This window comes from Panulirus ornatus, chromosome 68, assembly GCF_036320965.1.
Source record: "Panulirus ornatus isolate Po-2019 chromosome 68, ASM3632096v1, whole genome shotgun sequence".
NCBI lineage: Eukaryota > Metazoa > Arthropoda > Malacostraca > Decapoda > Palinuridae > Panulirus > Panulirus ornatus.
This window is the reverse complement of record NC_092291.1, coordinates 9,108,908-9,136,688: the sequence shown is the minus strand read 5'-3', so window position 1 is coordinate 9,136,688 and position 27,781 is coordinate 9,108,908. Positions and strand designations below refer to the sequence as shown.

The window sequence follows — 27,781 nt, the reverse complement described above, 5'->3', positions numbered from 1 at the left end:
AGTTGTTTACATAAACCAGAAATAGCAATGCCCTTAAGACAGCAGTGTAGGACCCTATTGGTTACACTTAGGATTTTGAGAAAGTATCTATAACATGCATCCATTTTAGAAATTTTTAAACAAAGAAGTCTTCCTTTTATACTTCCCTGTGGCTCAATTTTTTTTATCAGATTCTTTTGGAGGACGGTCTCCAAAGCTTTGTGGCAGTCCAAGAAAAGAAAGTAGATCCTTATGTCCGTTTTGTCATAACCAATGCCTGCCCTAACTCTAAAGTTCAGATTTGTAATACATGACTCAAACCTAAGAACCCATTCTGTCTCGGGCAGCATTTCCTTTGGAAATATTCATATATTTTTTCCTGGTTATCTTTTAGTTTCATTATTTACAAATGCATAGCCATTGGTTATAATTTTTAAGCAATACATGTACTACCTGCTATATGGAAAGGTTTTATTGTGTCATATGATTTGTAAATATGTCAGAATTAGTCTAAATAATTGTGAATAACTAAAAGCTGCTAATAAAATTTTATATTACTTATTCATGAAAAATATACTTGCAGCTGAGTATTGGCTTATGATTTAATTGTAAGTTATAAAAATGTATGAAAGACAAATCTAATGGTGAATTTGCTAATACTCTTGGCAGCTGTATTGTTTGTTCAAACATTTTTCATAGTTCTCTCTCATTTCTATTGTTGAAGATGGCATGCTGAATGGTGATTTGCTTTCCATATACTTCATTATTAAATTATTGTGCTGTGTTTAACATTTTTTTTGTATGTTATATTATATTATTTTGCTTTGTCGCTGTCTCCCGCGTTAGCAAGGTAGCGCAAAGAAACAGACGAAAGAATGGCCCAACCCACCCACATACACATGTATATACATATACGTCCACACACGCAAATATACATACCTATACATCTCAGTGTACATATATATACACACACAGACATATACATATATACACATGTACATAATTCATAGTCTGCCCTTATTTATTCCCATTGCCACCTCGCCACACATGGAATAACAACTCCCTCCCCCCTCATGTGTGTGAGGTAGCGCTAGGAAAAGACAACAAAGGCCCCATTCATTCACACTCAGTCTCTAGCTGTCATGTAATAATGCACCGAAACCACAGCTCCCTTTCCACATTTTTTATGTATACATATACATATAAATGGGGCCTTTGTTATCTTTTCCTAGCGCTACCTCGCACACATGAGGGGGGAGGGAGTTGTTATTTCATGTGTGGCGAGGTGGCGATTGAGAATAAATAAAGGCAGACTATGAATTATGTACATGTGTATATATGTATATGTCTGTGTGTGTATATATATGTGTACATTGAGATGTATAGGTATGTATATCTGCGTGTGTGGACGTGTATGTATATACATGTGTAAGTGGGTGGGTTGGGCCATTCTTTTGTCTGTTTCCTTGCGCTACCTCGCTAACATGGGAGACAGCGACAAAGCAAAATAAATATAAATTTTGCATGATAGTTATATTAGTAATATAATATTTACATAGTTTGCTCAAGATAAGTGAATGGATTGACTTTGTTTGCATTTATGGGGGAAATTAATTTAATTCTAAGAAATGTAGGACCAAATGTCAGATAAAAATCATAAATGGCATATAAAGGGTGAGAAAAGACCAATTGTAAATAAGACTTTAAGGGCACTTATATTTTGAGCTGAGGGAGGACAGCTTCAAAGATGTGGGCTAGTTAAGAGGACCAGCTGTTAAATGGGGCTCTTAGATTTTATTGTCCAGAACAGAAGAGGCCCTTAGTCTGTCTTAGTTCTAGGAAAGGGAAGCTGAAGTGGCACTTAAGGCTGCAACTTGGGGCCAAGTTTTCATGTGATAAAGGTAACAGAGTGACTACTTGAACTGATTGGTGAAAGAGTGCAAAACATTAATTTCAGAGCATTCAGTGTCTATAATTGTGAGTGTTATCTTGGGACACACTTGATTTATGTGGGTTTTACCAATGTAACACTGAGCAACATAGAGGTCATTTACTTTGTTTTTATTAAAGGCTCCCCCCACCACTAAAGAATAGAAATTTAAGAAGGCAAGCTTGAACCTGGGGATTATTCCACACAAAGGTGGAATAAGGACTGCTGGGATTCTGTTCACAAATGTATAATCTCTCCTTGTCACACATAACACTTGACAAAACATAACTCGAGCAACTCGTTCTTCACAACTCTAGATTTTTCTGTGGTGAGCAATATGTGCAAGCCCTGCCCTTATGCAAAATAGTAGGAGCAATAGATAGTAGTAAGAAGGAACATTAGATAGTAGCATTAAGTAAAATAGGTAACTGGAACACTTTTAGGTGTGAGCGTTAGATAGTAGTACTTGATAAAAAAAAAACCAAGTTAAGAGCCTCTAGAAACATTGCACTAGAGTTGCTCTCTGCCAGTGGCCTGTTAAGGGTGAGGCACTAAAAGGCAAAGAAGCGGCACTGGAGATCTCCAGTTATGGAAGCTCTTTTGCCTTGGCCACCCCTTGAGGGAGTTTCCAAAGGGAACAGGCATCAGAGATATGGATAGATAGAAGACAGTCAAACATATTAAATACATTCCAGAAATTTTAGGTAGTCACTAGTTGTGACATTTCCTCCACAAACTAGACATCAGTCCCCTCTTGAGTGTGACCAGCGTCTAGATTGGCAGTATATCAAAGTACACAGATGTCTATCTTGAGTACTGCCAACTGCAGTCATTACTGGAAGTATCACAGTTTGTGGCCCAGATTCAATGGGGTAGCCATGACAACAGTCTCCATAACTAGTGAACTCCAGTGCCACTTCTTAGCCTTCATGCCTCACCTTTTACAAAGCACTGGCACAAGGCAACTCTAGTGCAGTGTTTTCAGAGGCTCCTACCTTATGTTCATACCAACTAATTATAGCTGATGTTTCAACCTAATATTCTTGCCTAATGATCCAACCTACTATTTCTACCTAATGCTCTTACCTACTACTTTATCTATTACTCCTACCATTTTGCAACAAGGCAGTGATAAGGGTGACAAGGAGAGATTCTGTGGTTGTGATCAGAAGGCTAACAGTCCACATGTAGGTGAGGCAGAAGGAAAAGACAGCTACCTGGGTCAAAGGAGTGCAACATATGACAACCACTGAAGTGCTGGCTCACAACATAGCTGTTGTTAACCCTCTCACTACCCAGGTGGGTAGCACAGATAATATACCTCCCTGGTTGGTGGCTGTCTACCAACTACTACCTACGCTTAATAATGGAGATGCTGATTTAGGGTGTACCATTAGTACAGCCCAGTTGAGGCCAATTTCTTCTTCATGGCAGTGAAATCGGCAAAACCAGGTGCAGGTGCACATCCAGAATTTGGGGATAGCAAATTACAAATTCCTTGAAAGTAAAGATGAAAATTTTATAAAATTTTACTCCTGTTTTGGATTTTTTATCAAATCACGAAAAACTGGTCATACTCTTATAAAACAATATAACTGATTTAAAGAAGTGTTTCTCATGAGATCAGTGACCATTTTTTAATACCTACTTCTGTGGTGTAGGGCTAACATTCCTGACTGACACACTAACGGGCTGCCACGGTTGAGCAAATAAGTTCGACTCCTGGTTGCAGCAGTTGGTCCAATCAATCCAGCTGTTCATCCACCCCAAGGGGTTGGTTGATAAAATGGGTACCTGGCACAGGCTAAGATATATATTATTATATTAATCGCTGTTTCCCACATCAGCAAGGTAGCGCCAGGAAATGGACGAAGAATGGCCCATCTGTTCATATACACACACACATATATATATATACATATTTTTTTTTTCTTTTTTATACTATTTGCCATTTCCCGCATTAGCGAGGTAGCGTTAAGAACAGAGGACTGGGCCTTTGAGGAAATATCCTCACCTGACCCCCTTCTCTGTTCTTTCTTTTGGAAAATTAAAAAAATTGAGAGGGGAGGATTTCCAGCCACCTGCTCCCTTCCCTTTTAGTTGCCTTCTACGACACACAGGGAATACGTGGGAAGTATTCTATCTCCCCTATCCCCAGGGATAAAATACACCTATCAATATACATACACACACACACATCTATGTATATCTTCACCATTTCCCATATTAGCGAGGTAGCGTTAAGAACAGAGAACTGAGCCTAGGAGGGAACATCCTCACTTGGCCCCATTCTCCTTCTTTAGAAAGTCAACTCTGAGATGGCCTTGATTAGAGCCTCTGCTGGCTGTGTCCTCTCACCTCTTTAAGAAAAAAAAGTTTTTTTTTTTTTCTTTTCAATGAAACAATGTGTTTTTGAAGAAAAAAATTTCATCATTATAAACATGTATCAGTGTTTTAGGAAGATGATAAAATGGGGAGAGACAGAAGTGACACAAGCTATACAATTATACAAAACTTAATCATGATTTAACTAAGCGATTTACATTGTTGGCAAATGAAACAAATATTCTGTTTCACTGCCCAACTAAAACAATGAAATTGGGTTAATAATAATGAATTTTTTGTCCACAAAAGCATGTTAAATTGCTTCATCAAAGAAAACTCCGATTATTGCTATCAGCATATTTCTGTTAATTTACGTTCAATATTCATCAGTTTCATTATACACATACTTCAATATAACAGCTGTATTTAATTTTATGAGTATTAGAGTTTTAACATTAAAAAAAAAAAAACTTTTTTTTTCATTTTTACATACCAGTTTGTTTTGAGCTTTACATCATGATGTTGAGTTCACCCCTAAACTGGATTGAGGATGTGTAAGAGTCACTTCAACAGACCAGACACTGTCCTCAGTATAACACACTGGTCCAAGGTCATGGTGCAACAGTCACACCAACCAGACCACACCTTGTAATTAACAACCTGCAAAATTAACGTCATTTTCCTCAGGCACCCTCTAATCATCAGTATCCAAAGTAACTTAAATGTGTCCCTCAAATATCTGATAAAAGAAAAGTGAACTACCTTCTTGTCTCATTCCATATATGGTGAAACCAGCTTTCATGCTATTTGCACTGTAATGAAAATAACATTTTGCACATATTTCACCAAGTGAAAACAGTGATCTTTAAAAACAAAGCATAATTCAAGCTTTAGTTAATACTATATGTTTTAAATCTGCTCTAGATGGAAGCTGTTTACCATGAGGATCAAAATCAGTCCATCATCAGCATGTAATTCTTGGGTGTTAAATTATATTACCTCTTAAATCATATTTTATATTTTAAAATATAACCATGAATGTCTGTGACTATGTTGGGAAGGCATATATTCTAAGTATGTACAATAAAAACAGAAACTTTAAATTGACTGTCTTAATATCACACCCAAGAGAAGCAAGATCTTGCACTGAATTAACAGTGACCAACAATGACTCCCATTGTCCTTATCCTTTTGAACCTAAATATGAATATTGGAGGCTATATAATGTCCTTAAAAAACGATTATTTAAAAGTGCTGCAAACTGACATGTAATATGTATAACAAGTAAGTACTGCATACCAACCAAGAACAGTGCCTAAGTTTATTCCATAATCTGTCTGAGCTGTCTTTGTACAAACTAATTTTGCCATGGATACAATGCTTGTATTGAGTGAAAATGTACTTTATCTTTCATTTACGTGTGTGTGTGTGAACTTCATTTCCAAATCCTCAAGCTCTATAGTGAAGTACCCCTCTTCATTCACTCGCTCCATGACTGCGTCATACTACAGTATGATGATACTGCTTAGTTAACAACATGCAAAACCACATCACAATCAGAATACTATACTGTCACTCAAAATTGAGTGTCTGCTTCCCCCAAGAAATTCATCATCTTTTTTTTTTTAACTCCTAGCAGACATGAATCCAAAACTGCACTCTCATAGTCCTAAATATTGTAACAAAAAAATAAAACAATACTACAAAATACCACTGCCTGTCAAGCAACCACAACCACTCAAGAAATGCACAAAACAAAAATACTTCATATACATTTAAAATACAATCTCATCTCAGTACATTCTGCACTTGGTCCTTTGTAATATCACTAGGTCCTTCCCATCCACACCACTCCAAAGCTAACAAACTACCAACCCTATAAAGCAGAAATAAAAAAGGCTTACATCTGCCTCACATTTCAAGAATCTTTCAGATCCCTTACTTTCTTCTAGAAGATGCAACACTGACAAAAAACATATACACCAAAACGACCAGACAAGAAGAAAAAACCATCCTCCCAATTTATATATGTATTTATATGTGTGTATGGGCAATTCTTCATCTGCTTCCAGGCACTACCTTGCTGACGTGGAAAACTGCAATCAAGTATAATGAATATCAATATTATCATTATTATTATTAATATTATTACTATTAACTTTAACCACTGTTTCCCGTGTTAGCGAAGTAGTGCCAGGAAACAGACAAAGAATGGCCCATCCACTCATATACACATATATGTACATAAACGCCCATGCATGCACATATACATACACAGACATATAAATATATGTTGCCGGAGACAGCAACAAAGTACAATAAATGTAAATAAGATAACACATATTCATATTTGCTTACCTTCATCTATTCCTCTCGCTACCTCGCCACACAGGATAGGGGAGAAAGAATACTTCCCACATGTTGTAGGTGACTAAAGGGGGCTGGAAACCCTCCCCTCCTTGTATTTAAATTTCTAAAAAAGGGAAATATTCCCCTTCTTGTATTTAAATTTCTAAAAAAGGGAAATATTATCATTATAAATTATACTTTGTCGCTGTCTCCCTCGTTAATGAGGTAGCGCAAGGAAACAAATGAAAGAATGGCCCAACCCACCCACATACACATACATATACATGCACGTCCACACACGCACATATACATACCTATACATTTCAACGTATACATATATATACACACACAGACATATACATATATACACATGTACATAATTCATACTTGCTGCCTTCATCCATTCCTGTTGCCAACCCACCACACATGAAATGACAACCCCCTACCCCCGCATGCGCGCGAGGTAGCACTAGGAAAAGACAACAAAGGCCACATTCGTTCACACTCAGTCTCTAGCCGTAATGTATAATGCACCGAAACCACAGCTCCCTCTCCACATCCAGGCCCCACAAAACTTTCCATGGTTTACCCCAGACGCTTCACATCCCCTGGTTCAATCCACGACAGCATGTCGACCCCGGTATACCACATTGTTCCATATTCACTCTATTCCTTGCACACCTTTCACCCTCCTGCATGTTCAGGCCCCGATCGCTCAAAATCTTTTTCACTCCATCCTTCCACCTCCAATTTGGTCTCCCACTTCTTGTTCCCTCCACCTCTGACACATATATTCTCTTTGTCAATCTTTCCTCACTCATTCTCTCCATGTGACCAAACCATTTCAATACACCCTCTTCTGTTCTCTCAACCACACTCTTTTTATTATCACACATCTCTCTTACCATTTCATTACTTAATCAAACCACCTCACACCTCATATTGTCCTCAAACATCTCATTTCCAACACATCCACCCTCCTCCACACAAGCCTATCTATAGCCCACGCCTCGCAACCATATAACATTGTTGGAACCACTATTCCTTTAAACATACCCATTTTTGATTTCCAAGATAATGTTCTCACCCATACATTTCAGAACTTTCACCCCCTCCCCCACCCTGTGACTCACTTCTGCTTCCATGGTTCCATCCGCTGCCAAATCCACTCCCAGGTATCTAAAACACTTCACTTCCTCCAGTTTTTCTATATATTTGTCTTTTTCAATCAAATTTGCCATTTCCCATTTTAGTGAGGTACCATTAAAAACAATGGACTGAGCCTTAGAGGGCATATCCTCACTTGGCCCCTTTCTCTGCTTCCTCTGGAAAAAGAAAAACAGGAGGGGAGGATTTCCAGCCCCCAAGCTCCCTCCCCTTTCAGTCACCTTCTATGACACGCAGGGAATACATGGGAAGTATGCTTTCTCCCCAATATATTTTATCTATATTTTTTATGCTTGACTGCTGTCTCCCATCTCAGCGAGGTAGTGCCAGGAAACAGATGAAGAATGTCCCATCCACTCATACACACATATATACATGAATGCCTGTAAACGCACATATGCATACATATACATATCAACATATACACATCTGTATGCATACATATATATATATACACATGTATGTATTCATACTTGCTTGCCTTCATCCATTCCTGGCGCTACCCCTGCCCCACAGGAAACAGCATTGCCACCCCCTGCTTCAGCAAGGTAGTGCCAGGAAAACATTTAAGAAGGCCACATTTGTTCCCACTCAGTCTCTAGCTGTCACATGTAATGTACCGAAACCATAGCTCCATGTATTGCTTGCATGTTGCAGAAGGTGACAAAGAAAGGAGGGAGTGGGAGGGGCTGCAAATCCTCCCCCCCCCCCCTGTATTATTTTCCAGAAGAAGGAAAAGAGCATGGAAGTAAACTATATCCCTGATGATTAGATATTTTCCAATACAAGTGTATATATTTTCTATTATTCATATCAAATCACAGAGTACATCTAAAGAGGCCAATGAAGGAACTACATGATCCATGTCAAAAAAGCAAGGATTTTTATACATTCTAACATGAAAATCGGTTTATTAACAACCAGAAGAAATGAGACAACTGATAAATACTTACTTTGCACCGAGTCTAAAATTTTACAGGGATACTCAAACTATTTACATTATTTTTTACTGGGTCCTCCAAGATCATGAAGCTGTTTGTATAGGTTCCTGAGCTCTAAATCCGGGATGTATCGCACCTGGAAAAAAATTGATATCATCAATCATAAATACTTTGCTTAATGAGCTTAAAAGTAACAAATGTTACATAAAAATTAATATGGTGTCTTATAGCTGTTGTGTTACCTTGGAAACTTGCCTGCAATTTCAAGGAATGCTTGGTTAACATTCATGTAATATTCTTAATGCGCCATGAGTGAGAACTACCTGACTTGAAAACAGTGAAACACAATGTGTCCGAAAAAAATTCTCAGAAGACTTTAACACTGGTATTACATACAAAAATAAATGAACTTCCTTAGACTTGCATACCAACTCCAGGAGCTTATGAAAACTGCAAAAGCAGTCATGTGAATACTTAAAGCTACTAAGACACATATCTAAATACATTTCTGCAGTAGTTGTGGGAGAAACATCCGATTATTTTGGTCTGCCATCATTTCACTAAAAGTCCTTAAAATACCATCTTTATTTTGTGGTATTTTTCAATCAAAGTAAAAGATTACTATCACAGTATTGTACTGGTATACCATGTGTCAAAAAACAAGTGCAAGAACTAGGTTAACATCTTTAATTTCTCATACAAAACTGTTGGTAGGCAGCCACTGACCAGGGAGGCATATTGCTAATAATACCTGGCTGGGTAGATGGACAGATATAACATACCCAATGTGCTTTTCCTTTAATAATACAATAATCAAAGAGAGCATTTAAGGGTTCTTTTATTGATCATGTATTTCGTGTGATAGCAAAGGAATATAATTCATGATTCCCACCACTGTTCCACTTTGAGGAAGTTACAGGAACATGGCTTGTAAACACAAACATTTTCCTGTTCTCCGCAGCGGACAGGTTGCCTGGTTTCATCCAAGGTGAAAACAGTCTGTTTATTTCAGTATATGATACTGATGTTTCCTTGGGTATAAGTATTTCAGCAAGTGTGTGACTGTAGCTGGTATATAATTCCATATAATTCTGCAATGCTTTCAAATTCAGGGTCACTCAAGACTGGTTGATTACTTAGCATCTCTTTCCTTAAGTAATAAAAGTACTAGTATTTTAAGGTGTGATAAAGTTCCAGTTTAGGGACAACACAAAGATAACCGCTTGTAATGGAACTTTTTCCGTACATTAACGTAAATCTATAAACAATAATGCAAATTTAGGTTTCAAGAGGGATTTAAGTTAGGTTTTCATTGATTGTTGCCTTTTAAAAGTTTTCCTGAACATTACATCACCCCAAATTATCCCGGATCAGTATAACCCTCCCTAGTATTAGTTAAGGTAAAGTTTTCTTAGATTCTGTTGATTTTAAAAGCATTTCCCTTACCTTTACAGTACCCTCTTTTTTTTTTTCCAGATCAGCATAGCCCTCCCTACTAGCAATCTAAATATAGTTTTCATCAGTTTTGTTGATTTCTAAAAGCACCTTCCTTACTTTCATGGTACATCATGTCTTCCCAGATCAGTATCACCCTTCCCACAATACATCGGAATGGTTTCCCTCATGAGCAACATGCTTAACATAGGTTTCAATACCTCATACAAGACATTCTGCTACAATGGCAAAACCCTATCACAGAGCAAGGACCTCTTGTACTAGTCTTTCAAATTCAATCAAAATTGAAAATGTGCAATGAATAAATAAAGTGGCTACTTCCAAAAGATAATCAGCCTATCACTTACTCCAAAAGAACTGTGTAGTGCCTGAAATTTCCTTGGATTATACCATACAATCTACATGTTTACACCAGTAAATGGTCATCTACAAAGCAGATGTGCATGTTAAAGTGCACTTACTTTCCTATTTAAATGGTAACCAGTGGATCACATACATTAGAATCTGTAAACTAAGACTTCAAATATGTCACAAACTCAGCTTTGAAACCAATAAACAACTCTTAAAGAAACAAATGATCACCCAGGATTTACATTCACAGAATACATAAAAAAAGTGCAAGTGACATCTGGATTCTCCATTCCTAACTAACTTTCACATAATGCTTCATACACTGATCTTTCATATATTACCTACATTTTCTAAGACTTAGTAGGAATTGTGATTTAAAAAGCACAAGCAAATGTGTAGAACCATATACAGAACATATAAGGAACACTTCTCATCATAATACTTTGCTGAATGAGAAAGGTAAATCAATCTACTACATTTATACATATATGAAATCAACAATGCAAATCTCTCTCTCTCTCTCTCTCTCTCTCTCTCTCTCTCTCTCTCTCTCCTGGCACTTCCTCACTAGAGGGGGGGATGCTGTTTCCTATGTGGAGGGGTAGCGACGGGAAAGGATGAAGGCAGCAAGTATGAATATGTACATGTGTATATATGTATATGGTTGTGTATGTATATGTATGTATAAGTTGAAATGTGCATGTATGGGCATTTATGTATACATATGTGTATACATTAAATATCATTAAATTTTAGGGAGAATAAAAGGATGTTCTGGAAGGAGGTAAATAAAGTGCGTACGACAAGGGAGCAAATGGGAACTTCAGTGAAGGGCGCAAATGGGGAGGTAATAACAAGTAGTGGTGATGTGAGAAGGAGATGGAGTGAGTATTTTGAAGGTTTGTTGAATGTGTTTGATGACAGAGTGGTTGAATGTGTTTGATGATAGAGTGGCAGATATAGGGTGTTTTGGTCGAGGTGGTGTGCAAAGTGCGAGGGTTAGGGAAAATGATTTGGTAAACAGAGAAGAGGTAGTAAAAGCTTTGCGGAAGATGAAAGCCGGCAAGGCAGCAGGTTTGGATGGTACTGCAGTGGAATTTATTAAAAAAGGGGGTGACTGTATTGTTGACTGGTTGGTAAGGTTATTTAATGTATGTATGACTCATGGTGAGGTGCCTGAGGATTGGCGGAATGCGTGCATAGTGCCATTGTACAAAGGCAAAGGGGATAAGAGTGAGTGCTCAAATTACAGAGGTATAAGTTTGTTGAGTATTCCTGGCAAATTGTATGGGAGGGTATTGATTGAGAGGGTGAAGGCATGTACAGAGCATCAGATTGGGGAAGAGCAGTGTGGTTTCAGAAGTGGTAGAGGATGTGTGGATCAGGTGTTTGCTTTGAAGAATGTATGTGAGAAATACTTAGAAAAGCAAATGGATTTGTATGTAGCATTTATGGATCTGGAGAAGGCATATGATAGAGTTGATAGAGATGCTCTGTGGAAGGTATTAAGAATATATGGTGTGGGAGGCAAGTTGTTAGAAGCAGTGAAAAGTTTTTATCGAGGATGTAAGGCATGTGTACGTGTAGGAAGAGGGGAAAGTGATTGGTTCTCAGTGAATGTAGGTTTGCGGCAGGGGTGTGTGATGTCTCCATGGTTGTTTAATTTGTTTATGGATGGGGTTGTTAGGGAGGTGAATGCAAGAGTTTTGGAAAGAGGGGCAAGGATGAAGTCTGTTGGAGATGAGAGAGCTTGGGAAGCGAGTCAGTTGTTGTTCGCTGATGATACAGCGCTGGTGGCTGATTCATGTGAGAAACTGCAGGAGCTGGTGACTGAGTTTGGTAAAGTGTGTGAAAGAAGAAAGTTACGAGTAAATGTGAATAAGAGCAAGGTTATTAGGTACAGTAGGGTTGAGGGTCAAGTCAATTGGGAGGTGAGTTTGAATGGAGAAAAACTGGAGGAAGTAAAGTGTTTTAGATATCTGGGAGTGGATCTGGCAGCGGATGGAAACATGGAAGCAGAAGTGGATCATAGGGTGGGGGAGGGGGCGAAAATTCTGGGAGCCTTGAAGAATGTGTGGAAGTCGAGAACATTATCTCGGAAAGCAAAAATGGGTATGTTTGAAGGAATAGTGGTTCCAACAATGTTGTATGGTTGCGAGGCGTGGACTATGGATAGAGTTGTGCGCAGGAGGATGGATGTGCTGGAAATGAGATGTTTGAGGACAATGTGTGGTGTGAGGTGGTTTGATCGAGTAAGTAACATAAGGGTAAGAGAGATGTGTGGAAATAAAAAGAGCGTGGTTGAGAGAGCAGCAGAGGGTGTTTTGAAATGGTTTGGTCACATGGAGAGAATGAGTGAGGAAAGATTGACCAAGAGGATATATGTGTCGGAGGTGGAGGGAACGAGGAGAAGAGGGAGACCAAATTGGAGGTGGAAAGATGGAGTGAAAAAGATTTTGTGTGATCGGGGCCTGAACATGCAGGAGGGTGAAAGGAGGGCAAGGAATAGAGTGAATTGGAGCGATGTGGTATACCGGGGTTGACGTGCTGTCAGTGGATTGAATCAAGGCATGTGAAGCGTCTGGGATAAACCATGGAAAGATGTGTAGGTATGTGTATTTGCGTGTGTGGACGTATGTATATACATGTGTATGGGGGTGGGTTGGGCCATTTCTTTCGTCTGTTTCCTTGCGCTACCTCGCAAACGCGGGAGACAGCGACAAAGCAAAAAAAAAAAAAAAAAGAAAAAAAAAATGTGTATATGAGTGGTTGGGCCATTCTTCATCTGTTTCTTTGTGCTACCTTGCTGACATGGGAAACAGATATTAAGAATAACATAATATTATACTCAATCACCATATCCCGTGTCAGCAAGGTAGTGCCAGGAAACAGACGAAGAATGGCCCATTCATTCACATAAACGTATATATACATAAATGCCCATATACACACATATACATATATCAATGTATACACATATACATACACATTTTTTTTTTTTTTTTTTATACTATTCGCCATTTCCCGCGATAGCGAGGTAGCGTTAAGAACAGAGGACTGGGCCTTTGAGGGAATATCCTCACCTGGCCCTCTTCTCTGTACCTTCTTTTCGAAAATTAAAAAAAAAAAAACGAGAGGGGAGGATTTCCAGCCCCCCGCTCCCTTCCCTTTTAGTCGCCTTCTACAACACGCAGGGAATACGTGGGAAGTATTCTTTCTCCCCTATCCCCAGGGAAAAAATATACATACACATACAAAGACATATACATATATACACATGTATTTATTCATGCTTGCCTTCATCCATTCCGGCATTACCCAGCCCCACAGGAAACAGCATCACTGCACAATGCATATAATGACCCTCCTTTCTCATATTCAAACTACCAATCTATCTATCTGTCTACATCTCTGATACCCATTCCCTCCAGGAACTCCCATCAAGAGGGTGGCCACAACAAGTCTTCCTTTATCCTGTCCTTACATGCCTCCCTCATGTACACCACTCCATGCATTTTTCCCTCATTTCTCTTGCTCCAGTGCTCTTCCACACCATTTCACCTTGTCACAGGTAGTCTCACATCAACCCCTTATATCTATTATAAACTCCTTATAAACTACCTGTCTTGTATTCTTTCCACATGCCTAAACCATCCCAAAGTATTATGTTTCTCCTAACTTACCACTCCACAATTCATTCCCTGCCAAACCAAGTCTTTCTCATGTAAGCTCATGACTATGCTGTCCATTAATAATTATATATCTACCCTTCCTTACTCTACCTTGTACTGCCCTTGCCTTACCTCTCCTTCCATATCAAGAAACCAACACAAACTAGCCCCTAAAACACTTAAATTTTGTCATCCTGTCTTTCTCTACCCATACCTATAACACAATTTAGTAAACTTCCTTCTCACTTTATAAGGCTTTGCAAAATCTGTACTTTCACTCTGTTTCCTTTCAAAGACCATCACTTTAATTTTACTTGCATTTACTTAAAGTTGGCTACACTTACATCATAAAACTCATTTACAACCTTCTCTAGCTCCTCTTCACTCTCAGCAAACAACACAGTATCAACCAAAAACAGGTTTGTCACTAGCCATCGTATTTGCTTTCATCTCTCTTGTCACTTCATTCATATACATGTTAAAAAGCCAAGGGGGAATCAAACAACCCCATCTCACACTCGGATGGATACCAATGCTTTCATTTGACTCTCCACTCCTTCTTACACAAGCATTTGCCTTCATATCACCTAACAGTTGTTCCCATGCCTACACAATATATCCTTAGCACATCCCATAAAGCATTCCACTCAACTGTCATACGCTTTCTCTACATCCATAAAAGCTGCATACAACTTCTTACCTTTCCCTAGATACTTTTCCAATTATTTTCTCCACAAAGATCTGATCCACACATCCCCTACCATTCCTAAAACCCCCTTGCTCTTCACTTATTCTGCATTCAGTCACTTTCATCACTCTATCAATCATGAAAAATTTTTGGTCTTACCATGTCTCAAAGACTTACCTCAGTTTCTTCTGGTATGTGTTCATGAACTGAAAGTTCTACACCTGAAGGTAGCCCAGCCTGGATTATTTCAATAAACAAAGGGGCTGTGACAGATGGTACATCCGCCAGCTGTAAATGAAAAATAAAAAATCATACATAATACAAATTGATACTTTTTCCATTCAGTCTAAGAACTACATATTTTCAAAAGATACAAAAGATGGGCTTTTACTTCGACACTTTGTGAAAGAGATCCTGATATCCTTTTATAAATTAGCACTTTGGTACACTTGGTGTAAGCCTTCCCAGTACCCTTGAGGTGAATGAGGTATGTAAAGTTAGTAGTCACCTGGGCATTAGTGTCAATGATAATTATTTTCTGATACTGTTTTCATTCCTAAAATTCTTTTCATAAATATCTTCTCTGAAATACCATGAAGTATACATTAAACAGTAAGTCTTATGCCAATACCAACCCAACTACTGAAATGAGATTTTTTTAGATGTGTAATATGACTAGCATGTGGTATGAATAGATGGAATGGAGAAAGAAATGAAGGGGTGTATGAGATGTGGTATGGCAGGGAATGCAAAGGGAATGAATCATGTAATGGTAGAGTGGGTAAAACAATACTTTGAGGAGGTTTGGGCATGTGGAAAGAATGCAAAACTGGGAGTTTACATGGAGAGTGTATGAAAGTACAATTAAAGGGGCTGGTGTAAGAGGAAGGCCATCTGTGACATGGGCAGAGTGGAATACTGTAGGGAAAGAAATGGTGGAAGAATGCATGGAATGATGAATGTGAGGGAGGCATTGTAAGGAAAGGGATAAATGGAGACTCTTGCAGTCACCACCCCCTTGATGGGAGTTCCTGAAGGGAACAGGCATCATAGTTATAGATAGATAGATAGATGCCATCACCAGCATATGAATATTTACAATAATTACCAATTTGTGACAGTTTTTAATCTTATAGTGTTTTTCACATGCATTTGGTTGTAAAAGATTGCTCTAAAATACTATGTACACCAGCATCATGGGGTGCAAAGAATCTCTGGATTCCTACTTGACTCTGCCAATGAAAGGGTAGGCTCAGACAGTAGTAGTACCTGCCCCTCCCATGATCCTTCCTTCTCTAAAAGACCTGCCAGTTTTTCTGTTTATTATACCAAAGTTTGACGTCTCTCTAGTAACCCCAATACTGTTGAACACCAGCTGTCATGAGCGTCTCCAAAAATCTTACTTCTCTCTGAAACCCAACTGTCTAATAATGTTCTCACTAGCCCCTTTTTCATATCCAACTATGATCCCCACACACAATTCCAGTTCAAAGATGGTGTCTGTGCTTATATCAATATCAACACACTTGTGTCATGCCTTAAGGACACTGAGTACCCAAATTTTTATGTAATCTGGCTCAAGGTCTGTCTCCCAACTACCACTGTTCTCCTTTGTTATGCTTACTGCTCTCTTAATTCTACAAATTTTACATCTTTCTTCAACTGTCTAAATGCCTGTCATGAGGCTGTGAAATCCTCTCACCCAAAAGCAGAGATCCTCCACCCAATGGAATTCAATGTTCACCATACAGAATAGTTGAATTCCTCTCATATGGATGGTTGGTGGATAGAAGCCCAGCCCTCATGTCCTCCATTCTCAATGATCTTGAGCAAATTACCACCACACCCACCGATATCCCTGACAGCTGTGACCATTCTCCTAATATTACAGATCTGTTTTTCAAGTCTAACCCTTCATAATGTAGCTACATAATCTCACCCCAATTGGTTCACCTGACCACAACCTCATAAATGTATCTATTTAAACAGCAACTCCACCTCCAGCGGCCCCTTCTAAATGTAAATATCAGCACCTTAACAAAGCCGACTGGAATAACTTATAAGTATTCTTTTCTGACTTTCTTTGGACAAATCAATGTTTCTTTTGTGGCAATGCTTCTGTCTTCATCAAACACACATCAAAGGTTATTGTTACAGGAATGGAGGTATTTATTTTCTCTTCCTCCAAGACAACCTCTTCTTCCAATCCACAGTTCTATCATTCTTGTTCTACGGCCATTCAGGCAAGAGGTCAGGCATTATCGGGCTTGGAAAAATTCTCTTTCCTTTAAATCCATTCACTATATATCACTTCCTATAATGACTGCAAGCATGGTATCCATGAGGCAAGCTTTCCTTTATTCTGAGGAAGTGTGATAACCTCTCATCCTTATCCCCTAATTGTTCTTTCTGGTCTTTACCTAAGAAGTGTTCTTTCTGGTCTTCACCTAAGGGTATCACTAACAATTTCTGTCATTTTACCTTGCCTCCACTCTGCCATTCTGATGGTGATATAGGTCTCTCTCTTAGACAAAACAACTCTCCTTGGTTCTCGTCTCTCCTCTAACCCTGATGCTCCTCTTACTAATTCTATGCCCCTCCCAATAATGTCTTTTCCAGCTGTCTAAAAAGCACTTCTTTCTCAGGACTCAAGCAGAGTTTATGGACCTGATGGTATCCATTCCCATGTACTGAAAGAGTGTGCCTCCAAACTTACACCTGTACTTGCTCATGTTCTGTTTCTGTTGAAAAACCAGAACTTTTCCTTCTTCCTGGAAGCATGCATTGGTACAACCTATCCCTCAATAGGGATGACTGTTCTAACCTCTCTAATTATCACTGCTTTGACATCTACCATTTCAAAAGTCTCTGAATCCTTCCTCAACTCCTATATCCTCAGATTCATCTAAGTCTTCTCTCTGATCACCAGTATTACGGCTTCCATACGGCGAGACCCACTGTTGATATTTTCCCCATCTTACTAATGGGGAATCCTATGTTGTTGCCCTTGATATATCCACAGCTTTTGACAAGGTGTGGCATCATGGTCTCATCTCTCAGCTCCCTTCTCTTGGCTTCCCTCCCTTACTGTGCTACTCTCTGGCTGATCTATCTCCTTGGTTGTTGATGGATCTGCCTCTCCCCCTTTCTCTATCAGCAGTGGTGTTCCTAAAGGTTCTATCCTGTTTTTGGCACAAATCTGCAGTGCTCATTTTAGTCCTTCCTATTTAATAATTCATGGCTGCATATCTACTAACTCGGCTCTCCACCCTTATCCTTCCCTGAGTTTTGGGTCCAAAAAGATTAGTTCTAAACTCTTCCAAAAGCATTACTGTTTGTAAAGTTCATGGATATTCAAGAAGAGAATATGATTATGGCACACTGATGTCAACAATGAAACTTGACCTCAGCCCTATTTTCAAGATATAGTATTGCAATTGACACCTAATGTATTATATCATTCAATCTATTTATCATCATTAACACTAATCACACTTACATGGGATGGAGCAAGTGCATATACGTATGCACCTTTTACGGGTGCATATTTTTGTAGAACTAGGCCTAATCCTACAGACTGTCAAAGGGCAAGGTTGACTTTCTGGGAATCATGCAATCCCTAAAATTATAAAAATGCAAAGATCTATTCCAACAGTGCATAGCAGAATTTCAAAAAGGGACTCACCTGGATGGTTCGTACATATTTTTGCAGATTATATTCAGCTTCCACTTTTGTGCTTCTAGGTTTGTAAGTCTGAACAAGGAACTTTTGACATGGTGTTGCCCAGCTGGTGGTGAGGAAGAACAAGATTTAGAATCCCTTAAATCATAACGAATCAATAATAACCAAAGGTCAGTGTGTGGCTGGGGGAGCATGCAAGTGTTATTGGTGTATCATAATATAGAAATGAGCCAAGCTGTCTAGGTTTGTAAATCTGAACAAGAAACTTTTGACATGGTGCTGCCCAGCTGGTGGTAAGGAAGGGCAAGTTTCAGAATCCCTTAAATCATAACAAATCAATAATAAGCAAAGGCCAGTGTGAGGCTGGGGGAGCATGCAAGTGTTGATCGTGTATCATATTACAGGAATGAACCAAGCTGTCCAAAGACTATACTATTTGGAGATGTTCTGCATGTCAAACTTTTCATGTCACCTGCATAGGATGGAAGACACTTAGGGATTGCTTTGTTTATCATTATCATCATTGGTCAATGGTAGTCACATTTTTTTTCTTTCAATTCAACCTTAGTCACATGACCACTCTAAATCATATACACAAGGTATTTTATACAATAGTTTCCCTACATCTAATTCTTGTATTTGTTGTTACTCCCTTATTGCCTTCATCCAGTAAAACACATGAACTCTTCCAAGCTTCTTTACAGGCTTCCCAGAGCCATTCAATTGCAATTTCATTCCCAAGCTTCACCATCTCATTCATCACCTTCAGCTTTTCCATTATAAGAGCATTACTGCTCTTCTCAATTCCTCCTTTGTAATGTTATATAAGCCATGTCATCTTTCACCACTATTTCTGATCAGGTTTTTCAAGTACTGTCTCCAACTCTTACAGATGCAGTCCTGTCACTCCTACATTTGTCTAATATACTCTCTTCCTTCAAAAACGGCTGATCATTCTCCTTTAAATTTTCATTTTTTTACTACCAGCATCCTCACTGGCTTTCCTTTTATTCATACAAACCAATTTTTGAAATTCTTTACTCATGACTTTATATCCTACACTCTATACTCTCCATACATCTATTACTTTCCAGCATATTCAGCTTCTTTCAAATGTTCTTTTTTCACCACAATCAGCTTTCTTAAATTTTCACACTATCATGCTGTGGCTCTCTTCCTTAACCTATTCCCACAATGCCTCACACCCCCATAAAAGCCTCTAGTAATGCTTCTATCCACTACCTCAACCCCAGACTGTATTGCTTTGCATTTTCTTATTTATATATTCATTTGAGGTGTTATGGCAATTATAATACAACAATAGTCTTGGTTTTACTAAGTGTTCTTGAGTACGATACTTGGAAGAGGTAAAAAAGCCAGAGTAACTTAAGTTCACTTATCAGCCTCAGGTATATATCACCAGATAACATAAATGCTACACACATTCATAACCATTTCATGTGTGGTGGGGTGGTGGCGGGAAAGGATGAAGGCAGCATGTATGAATATGTACGTGTATATATGTATATTCCTTCAAACATAGCCATTTTTGCTTTCGGAGATAATGTTCTCGACTTCCACACATTCTTCAAGGCTCCCAGAATTTTCGCCCCCACCCTATGATTCACTTCCGCTTCCATGGTTCCATCCGCTGCCAGTTCCACTCCCAGATATCTAAAACACTTTACTTCCTCCAGTTTTTCTCCATTCAAACTTACCTCCCAATTGACTTGACCCTCAACCCTACTATACCTAATAACCTTGCTCTTATTCACATTTACTCTTAACTTTCTTCTTTCACACACATTACCAAACTCAGTCACCAGCTTCTGCAGTTTCTCACATGAATCAGCCACCAGCGCTGTATCATCAGTGAACAACAACTGACTCACTTCCCAAGCTCTCTCATCCCCAACAGACTGCATACTCGCCCCTCTTTCCAAAACTCTTGCATATACATATATACACATGTACATAATTCATCCTGTCTGCCTTTATTCATTCCCATCGCCACCCTGCCACACATGAAATAACAACCCCCTCCCCCCTCATGTGTGCGAGGTAGCGCTAGAAAGACAACAAAGGCCCCATTCGTTCACACTCAGTCTCTAACTGTCATGTAATAATGCACTGAAACCACAGCTCCCTTTCCACATCCAGGCCCCACACAACTTTCCATGGTTTACCCCAGACGCTTCACATGCCCTGGTTCAATCCACTGACAGCACGTTGACCCCGATATACCACAACGTTCCAATTCACTCTATCCCTTGCACGCCTTTCACCCTCCTGCATGTTCAGGCCCCGATCACTCAAAATCTTTTTCACTGCATCTTTCCACCTCCAATTTGGTCTCCCACTTCTCCTTGTTCCCTCCACCTCTGACACATATATCCTCTTGGTTAATCCTTCCTCACTCATTCTCTCCATGTGACCACACATCTCTCTTACCCTATTACTAATTACTCGATCAAACCACCTCACACCACAAATTGTCCTCAAACATCTCATTTCCAGCACATTCACCCTCCTCCACACAACTCTATCCATAGCCCATGCCTCGCAACAATACAACATTGTTGGAACCACTATTCCTTCAAACATACCCATTTTTGCCTTCCGAGATATATAAATATATATATATATATATATATATATATATATATTTTTTTTTTGCTTTGTCGCTGTCTCCCGCGTTTGCGAGGTAGTGCAAGGAAACAGACGAAAGAAATGGCCCAACCCACCCCCATACACATGCCTTGATTCAATCCACTGACAGCACGTCAACCCCGGTATACCACATCGCTCCAATTCACTCTATTCTTTGCCCTCCTTTCACCCTCCTGCATGTTCAGGCCCCGATCACACAAAATCTTTTTCACTCCATCTTTCCACCTCCAATTTGCTCTCCCACTTCTCCTCGTTCCCTCCACCTCCGACACATATGTCCTCTTGGTCAATCTTTCCTCACTCATTCTCTCCATGTGCCCAAACCATTTCAAAACACCCTCTTCTGCTCTCTCAACCACACTCTTTTTATTTACACACATCTCTCTTACCCTTACGTTACTTACTCGATCAAACCACCTCACACCACACATTGTCCTCAAAACATCTCATTTCCAGCACATCCATCCTCCTGCGCACAACCCTATCGATAGCCCACGCCTCGCAACCATACAATTGTTGGAACCACTATCCCTTCAAACATACCCATTTTTGCTTTCCGAGATAATGTTCTCAACTTCCACACATTCTTCAAGGCTCCCAGGATTTTCGCCCCCTCCCCCACCCTATGATTCACTTCCGCTTCCATGGTTCCATCCGCTGCCAGATCCACTCCTAGATATCTAAAACACTTTACTTCTTCCAGTTTTTCTCCATTCAAACTTACCTCCCAATTGACTTGACCCTATATATATATATATATATATATATATATATATATATATATATTTTTTTTTTTTTTTTTTTTTTTCAAACTATTCGCCATTTCCCGCATTAGCAAGGTAGCGTTAAGAACAGACGACTGGGCCTCTGAGGGAAAATCCTCACCTGGCCCCCTTCTCTCTTCCTTCTTTTGGAAAATTAAAAAAAAAAAAAAAAAAGAGGGGAGGATTTCCAGCCCCCCGCTCCCTCCCCTTTTAGTCGCCTTCTACGACACGCAGGAAATACGTGGGAAGTATTTTTTCTCCCCAATCCCCAGGGGAATATATATATATATATATATATATATATATATATATATATATATATATATATATATATATATATACAGCTTTGAAGCCACATGGTATCTTTTTCTGCAATGTGGATTCCACTGCGCATTCAACAAAGGTGAATATCACACAGCATCAAAACTGTTCAACAAAATGAGTTCTTGTTTTCATGAAATCTATACTTTTACATAAGTAACCAACCTGTCCTCAACATCAATACCCATGTTGAGTGCTGTGTTATGGACCCACTTGCCATAATGCTCCAAAACAGTAAAATCATAACCCTTCATCTGTACATTAACTTGGGGATAATCTGGTATCTCAGGGCCTCCTGCCTGCAAAGAGAATTTAGAAGGAATTAATTTGCATCACAAAACTGACCTAAGGTACCTTTCAGCTCGACTGCTGAGTATCCAGACGAGCTAAGAATATAAAGCAAAATGTAGTGAAACAATGCACAAATATATGCTGAAGAAGAATCCTCTTTTAACAGCAATAAAGTTTTTGCTATAACACCATCTTTATACTGTACTCAGAAATCATAGGAGGCTATTCAATAACTGGTGTATTACAAAGACTGTGCTGAACTCACATCCAAATATGGGGGCTCAAACTGGATGCGGAACCTTTGAATGGATGAGGAAATTGAACGCTTCGTCACCTGGACACATCTTGCAGCTACCTATTAGAAAATATATGCATTAGAAATTGTATATGTACTGCAAGTGCTGTTTCACACAACCAAGCGAAATAGTTTTATCCATGTCTTTGCCTTCAATAACTGATGTCCTGAAATACTAAACTCAAGCAAACACACACATACACAATATTTACTCCACAGTACTGAAAGAAACTAACCAGCAAAGTTGAAAAAAAAAAACCAAAAAACTACCAAACCAATAACCACAAAATGAACTCATCAAATATGTAAAAACCCTAAAAGTACAATAAAAGGGTACTTCTGTCAGACTTCAATTCATATGCAAAAAACATTAAGAGAACATAACAGATGCAAAAAGGATATCCAAATTGTTCCCTAAACTCACTTTTTTGTGAAAATTCAACCTCTTTACTTACGTTACTTGTCAAAAATTAGTCCACTTCCTGATAATCAGAAAAAATTATTCTATAGGAAAGGCTGATTCATCCAATAATACAATGGTCCACGGGAAGCACCATTACTGCCTACATGAATAATGCAGATGTTAATGCAGGATTATCTATACACTAAGCAGTAATAATTTTATGATAAACTATTTTTTTCTAGCTTAAGGCAATCTTAAATTACTAATATTAACTTAAGTCACATCAATCGATTTCATATCAGTTATTATAATTCCATTACACTTGAAGCAATCACTTAAAAGTAAAATTTCACATTACATTGGCTTCATGGTATCAAATATTAGGTAAGAGTCTAATAAACAGATGAAACTTTTATAGGTTTGATATCTTAGTTTTTCTCTTATGGAATTCTTTTTGCTACTGTAAAGAATCATATGAGTGTGGGATTTAGCTTAACTACCCATCAAAACTATCTTTTGATGTTAATTAACTCGTTAATGAGTGGCGGGGATAATGTGAGGATAACAATATTATCAAAATGTAAAACACGGAAATCAAAGAATATATAACTATATATACTTATACATACTTATGAATACATTACCATCTGTTTCCCCTTTTAGAAATTGAAATACAAGGGAGGGGAGGGTCTCTAGCCCTGCACTTCAGTGAAGGGGGCTAATGGGGAGGTGATAACAAGTAGTGGTGATGTGAGAAGGAGATGGAGTGAGTATTTTGAAGGTTTGTTGAATGTGTTTGATGACAGAGTGGCAGATATAGGGTGTTTTGGTCGAGGTGGTGTGCAAAGTGAGAGGGTTAGGGAAAACGATTTGGTGAATAGAGAAGAGGTAATAAAAGCTTTGCGGAAGATGAAAGCCGGCAAGGCAGCAGATTTGGATGGTATTGCAGTGGAATTTATTAAAAAGGGGTGACTGTATTGTTGACTGGTTGGTAAGGTTATTTCATGTATGTATGATTCATGGTGAGGTGCCTGAGGATTGGCGGAATGCTTGCATAGTGCCACTGTACAAAGGCAAAGGGGATAAGAGTGAGTGCTCAAGTTACAGAGGTATAAGTTTGTTGAGTATTCCTGGGAAATTATATGGGAGGGTATTGATTGAGAGGGTGAAGGCATGTACAGAGCACCAGATTGGGGAAGAGTAGTGTGGTTTCAGAAGTGGTAGAGGATGTGCGGATCAGGTGTTTGCTTTGAAGAATGTATGTGAGAAATACTTAGAAAAGCAAATGGATTTGTATGTAGCATTTATGGATTTGGAGAAGGCATATGATAGAGTTGATAGAGATGCTCTGTGGAAGGTATTAAGAATATATGGTGTGGAAGGCAAGTTGTTAGAAGCAGTGAAAAGTTTTTAACGAGGATATAAGACATGTGTACGTGTAGGAAGAGAGGAAAGTGATCGGTTCTCAGTGAATGTAGGTTTGCGGCAGGGGTGTGATGTCTCCACGGTTGTTTAATTTGTTTATGGATGGGGTTGTTAGGGAGGTGAATGAAGAGTTTTGGAAAGAGGGGCAAGTATGCAGTCTGTTGTGGATGAGAGAGCTTGGGAAGTGAGTCAGTTGTTCACTGATGATACAGCACTGATGGGTGATTCATGTGAGAAACTGCAGAAGCTGGTGACTGAGTTTGATAAAGTGTGTGAAAGAAGAAAGTTGAGAGAAAATGTGAATAAGAGCAAGGTTATTAGGTACAGTAGGGTTGAGGGTCAAGTCAATTGGGAGGTAAGTTTGAATGGAGAAAAACTGGAGGAAGTGAAGTGTTTTAGATATCTGGGAGTGGATCTGGCAGTGGATGGAACCATGGAAGCAGAAGTGAATCATAGGGTGGGGAGGGGGGCAAAAATTCTGGGAGCCTTGAAGAATGTTTGGAAGTCGAGAACATTATCTCGGAAAGCAAAAATGGGTATGTTTGAAGGAATAGTGGTTCCAACAATGTTGTATGGTTGCGAGGCGTGGGCTATGGATAGAGTTGTGCGCAGGAGGGTGGATGTGCTGGAAATGAGATGTTTGAGGACAATATGTGGTGTGAGGTGGTTTGATCAAGTAAGTAATGTAAGGGTAAGAGAGATGTGTGGAAATAAAAAGAGTGTGGTTGAGAGAGCAGAAGAGGGTGTTTTGAAATGGTTTGGTCACATGGAGAGAATGATAGAGGAAAGATTGACCAAGAGGATATATGTGTCAGAGGTGGAGGGAACGAGAAGTGGGAGACCAAATTGGAGGTGGAAAGATGTAGTGAAAAAGATTTTGAGTGATCACGGCCTGAACATGCAGGAGGGTGAAAGGCATGCAAGGAACAGAGTGAATTGGAATGATGTGGTATACCGAGGTAACGTGCTGTCAATGGACTGAACCAGGGCATGTGAAGCGTCTGGGGTAAACCATGGAAAGTTGTGTGGGGCCTGGATGTGGAAAGGGAGCTGTGGTTTTGGTGCATTATTACATGACAGCTAGAGACTGAGTGTGAACGAATGGGGCCTTTGTTGTCTTTTCCTAGCGCTACCTTGCACACATGAGGGGGGAGGGGGTTGTTATTCCATGTGTGGTGGGGTGGCGATGGGAATAAATAAAGGCAGACAGTATGAACTGTGTACATGTGTATATATGTATATGTCTGGGTATGTATATATATATATATGTGTACATTGAGATGTATAGGCATGTATATTTGCGTGCGTGGACGTGTATGTATATACATGTGTATGTGGGTGGGTTGGGCCATTCTTTCGTCTGTTTCCTTGCACTACCTCGCTGACACGGGAGACAGCGACAAAGCAAAATAAATAAATATATATAATATATATATATTATTATATATATATATATATATATATATATATATATATATATATATATATATATATATATACGAACATAGTGCATAGAAATGCACACATATATATATATATATATATATATATATATATATATATATATATATATATATATATATATATGTGTGTGTGTGTGTACATGAATGGATGTGCCACTCTTCGTCTGTTTCATGGCACTACCTCACTGACACGGGAAGCAACAATCAAGTATAATGAATAAATAAATAAATATATTTCTGAAAAAGATCTCAATTTTATTATGTATTCTTAAGAAAATCATGTACAGCACAGCACTTCTCTCTGCAATGTTCTTTCATGCAAGCAGTGTATTCAGTTGTCCATAGAGATATAGGAACCTGACCCCGTGTGCCACTGATCTAATAAGCTTTAAATCAAGCACTAAACTTATGAAGACATCTGAATTAACCTAATACTTAATACAAATTAAGTCTGATTCAAATGTAATGAGGCTTGGTAGCATTCAATGGAATCCATATACTAATAAAGAAAATAGGCTTTCTTACACTCTAAATGCAAGTATTGTTCTATTACATCTTCACTTGCTTTGTATATCAACCTACAAAACATCAAAGCTATATGTATACAATCTGAACAAGAGCCATGTGAATGTTTTTTGTCAGCTATCAAAGGGATGGTCACTCTTCTAACCTCTTTACAAAATGATGTCGGAACACTTCGTTTACTACATTGAAAACGTTATGAATGCATCAACTAAAGTGTCAACTACTCATTTTGCGTGGCTTTACCCCACAACTTACTATTATTTCAAAACCCTACCCACTTTACAAAACCTTAAAACTAACGGAGTTATAGGTGCTACAAACAGAATTCCACAATGTTTCCACTCTACACACTGTAAGGAAGCCGTTAGTACCAGTTTATTACATTATATCACCTTTATATAAAACTTGCAAAGATTTTTTGGACAATCACCCAACAATGTCTTTCATAATCATCCATCGTTCTATCACATATTCCTAAACTTCAATATCCTGCCGACTTTTGAAGGAATCACCTCACTAATGAGTAGCTGTTCCTATTATAACTGAAAGTGTATCAGTTTGTTTCACTAACCTATGACTTACAATAAAAATCTAAAGATAAAATTACTGCGTCCTTAAAACTCCCTGCCCTCTTTAGATGATATTACAAACAGACTTCTGTTAAATAAGTGGCAATCAGATTTTCAGCTTTGTCCATGAACATTACAATCACAGCAACTTCAGCTTTCGCCCTGACCAGTCGATTCCAATGAGCTACACTAGACTGTTTCAGGTTGTCTCAAATACACACATACACGTATTAAAGCTTTTCCTAGTGTTTGAAACTCAAAGTATTTTATATCCATACCCTTGAAACTGAAAACATGTCAGAAACTATAGCACTTTACTCTTGCTCAGTATGTGCCGGATGGCAACACTATAGATACCGACACTGTTCGCAAGATTAATGTAAATTTTGCGACTTACAACTAATGCTCAAAAAATGTTTTTACGAGTAAATATACACATATAAAGTTATTGAATACAATATATGTAATACAAATATGAGAAAAAATCTGGTACAGCTTTGTAAGTATGTATGAACAA

The 27,781-nt window shown here is 38.7% G+C and overlaps 1 protein-coding gene across 2 annotated transcripts in view; it reads right to left on the bottom strand.

The window, feature by feature from the left end:
- Positions 1-456: 456 nt before the first annotated feature.
- The window catches only part of mRpL48 (mitochondrial ribosomal protein L48), a 49,832-nt gene continuing 22,507 nt past the window's right edge, over positions 457-27,781 (bottom strand). The window contains exons 1-7 of one of the 2 annotated variants that reach the window (XM_071659404.1): positions 27,543-27,681; positions 22,850-22,939; positions 22,459-22,592; positions 18,542-18,644; positions 15,034-15,144; positions 7,717-8,827; positions 457-4,894 (exon numbers count right to left, since the gene is read on the bottom strand). In XM_071659404.1, coding sequence (XP_071515505.1) covers positions 8,750-8,827; positions 15,034-15,144; positions 18,542-18,644; positions 22,459-22,592; positions 22,850-22,939; positions 27,543-27,560 — 534 coding nt within the window. In that variant the 5' untranslated portion in view covers positions 27,561-27,681 and the 3' untranslated portion in view covers positions 457-4,894; positions 7,717-8,749. Of the gene's footprint in view, positions 4,895-7,716; positions 8,828-15,033; positions 15,145-18,541; positions 18,645-22,458; positions 22,593-22,849; positions 22,940-27,542; positions 27,682-27,781 lie in introns of those variants that run through there. The other variant, XM_071659403.1, reaches the window with a different exon arrangement.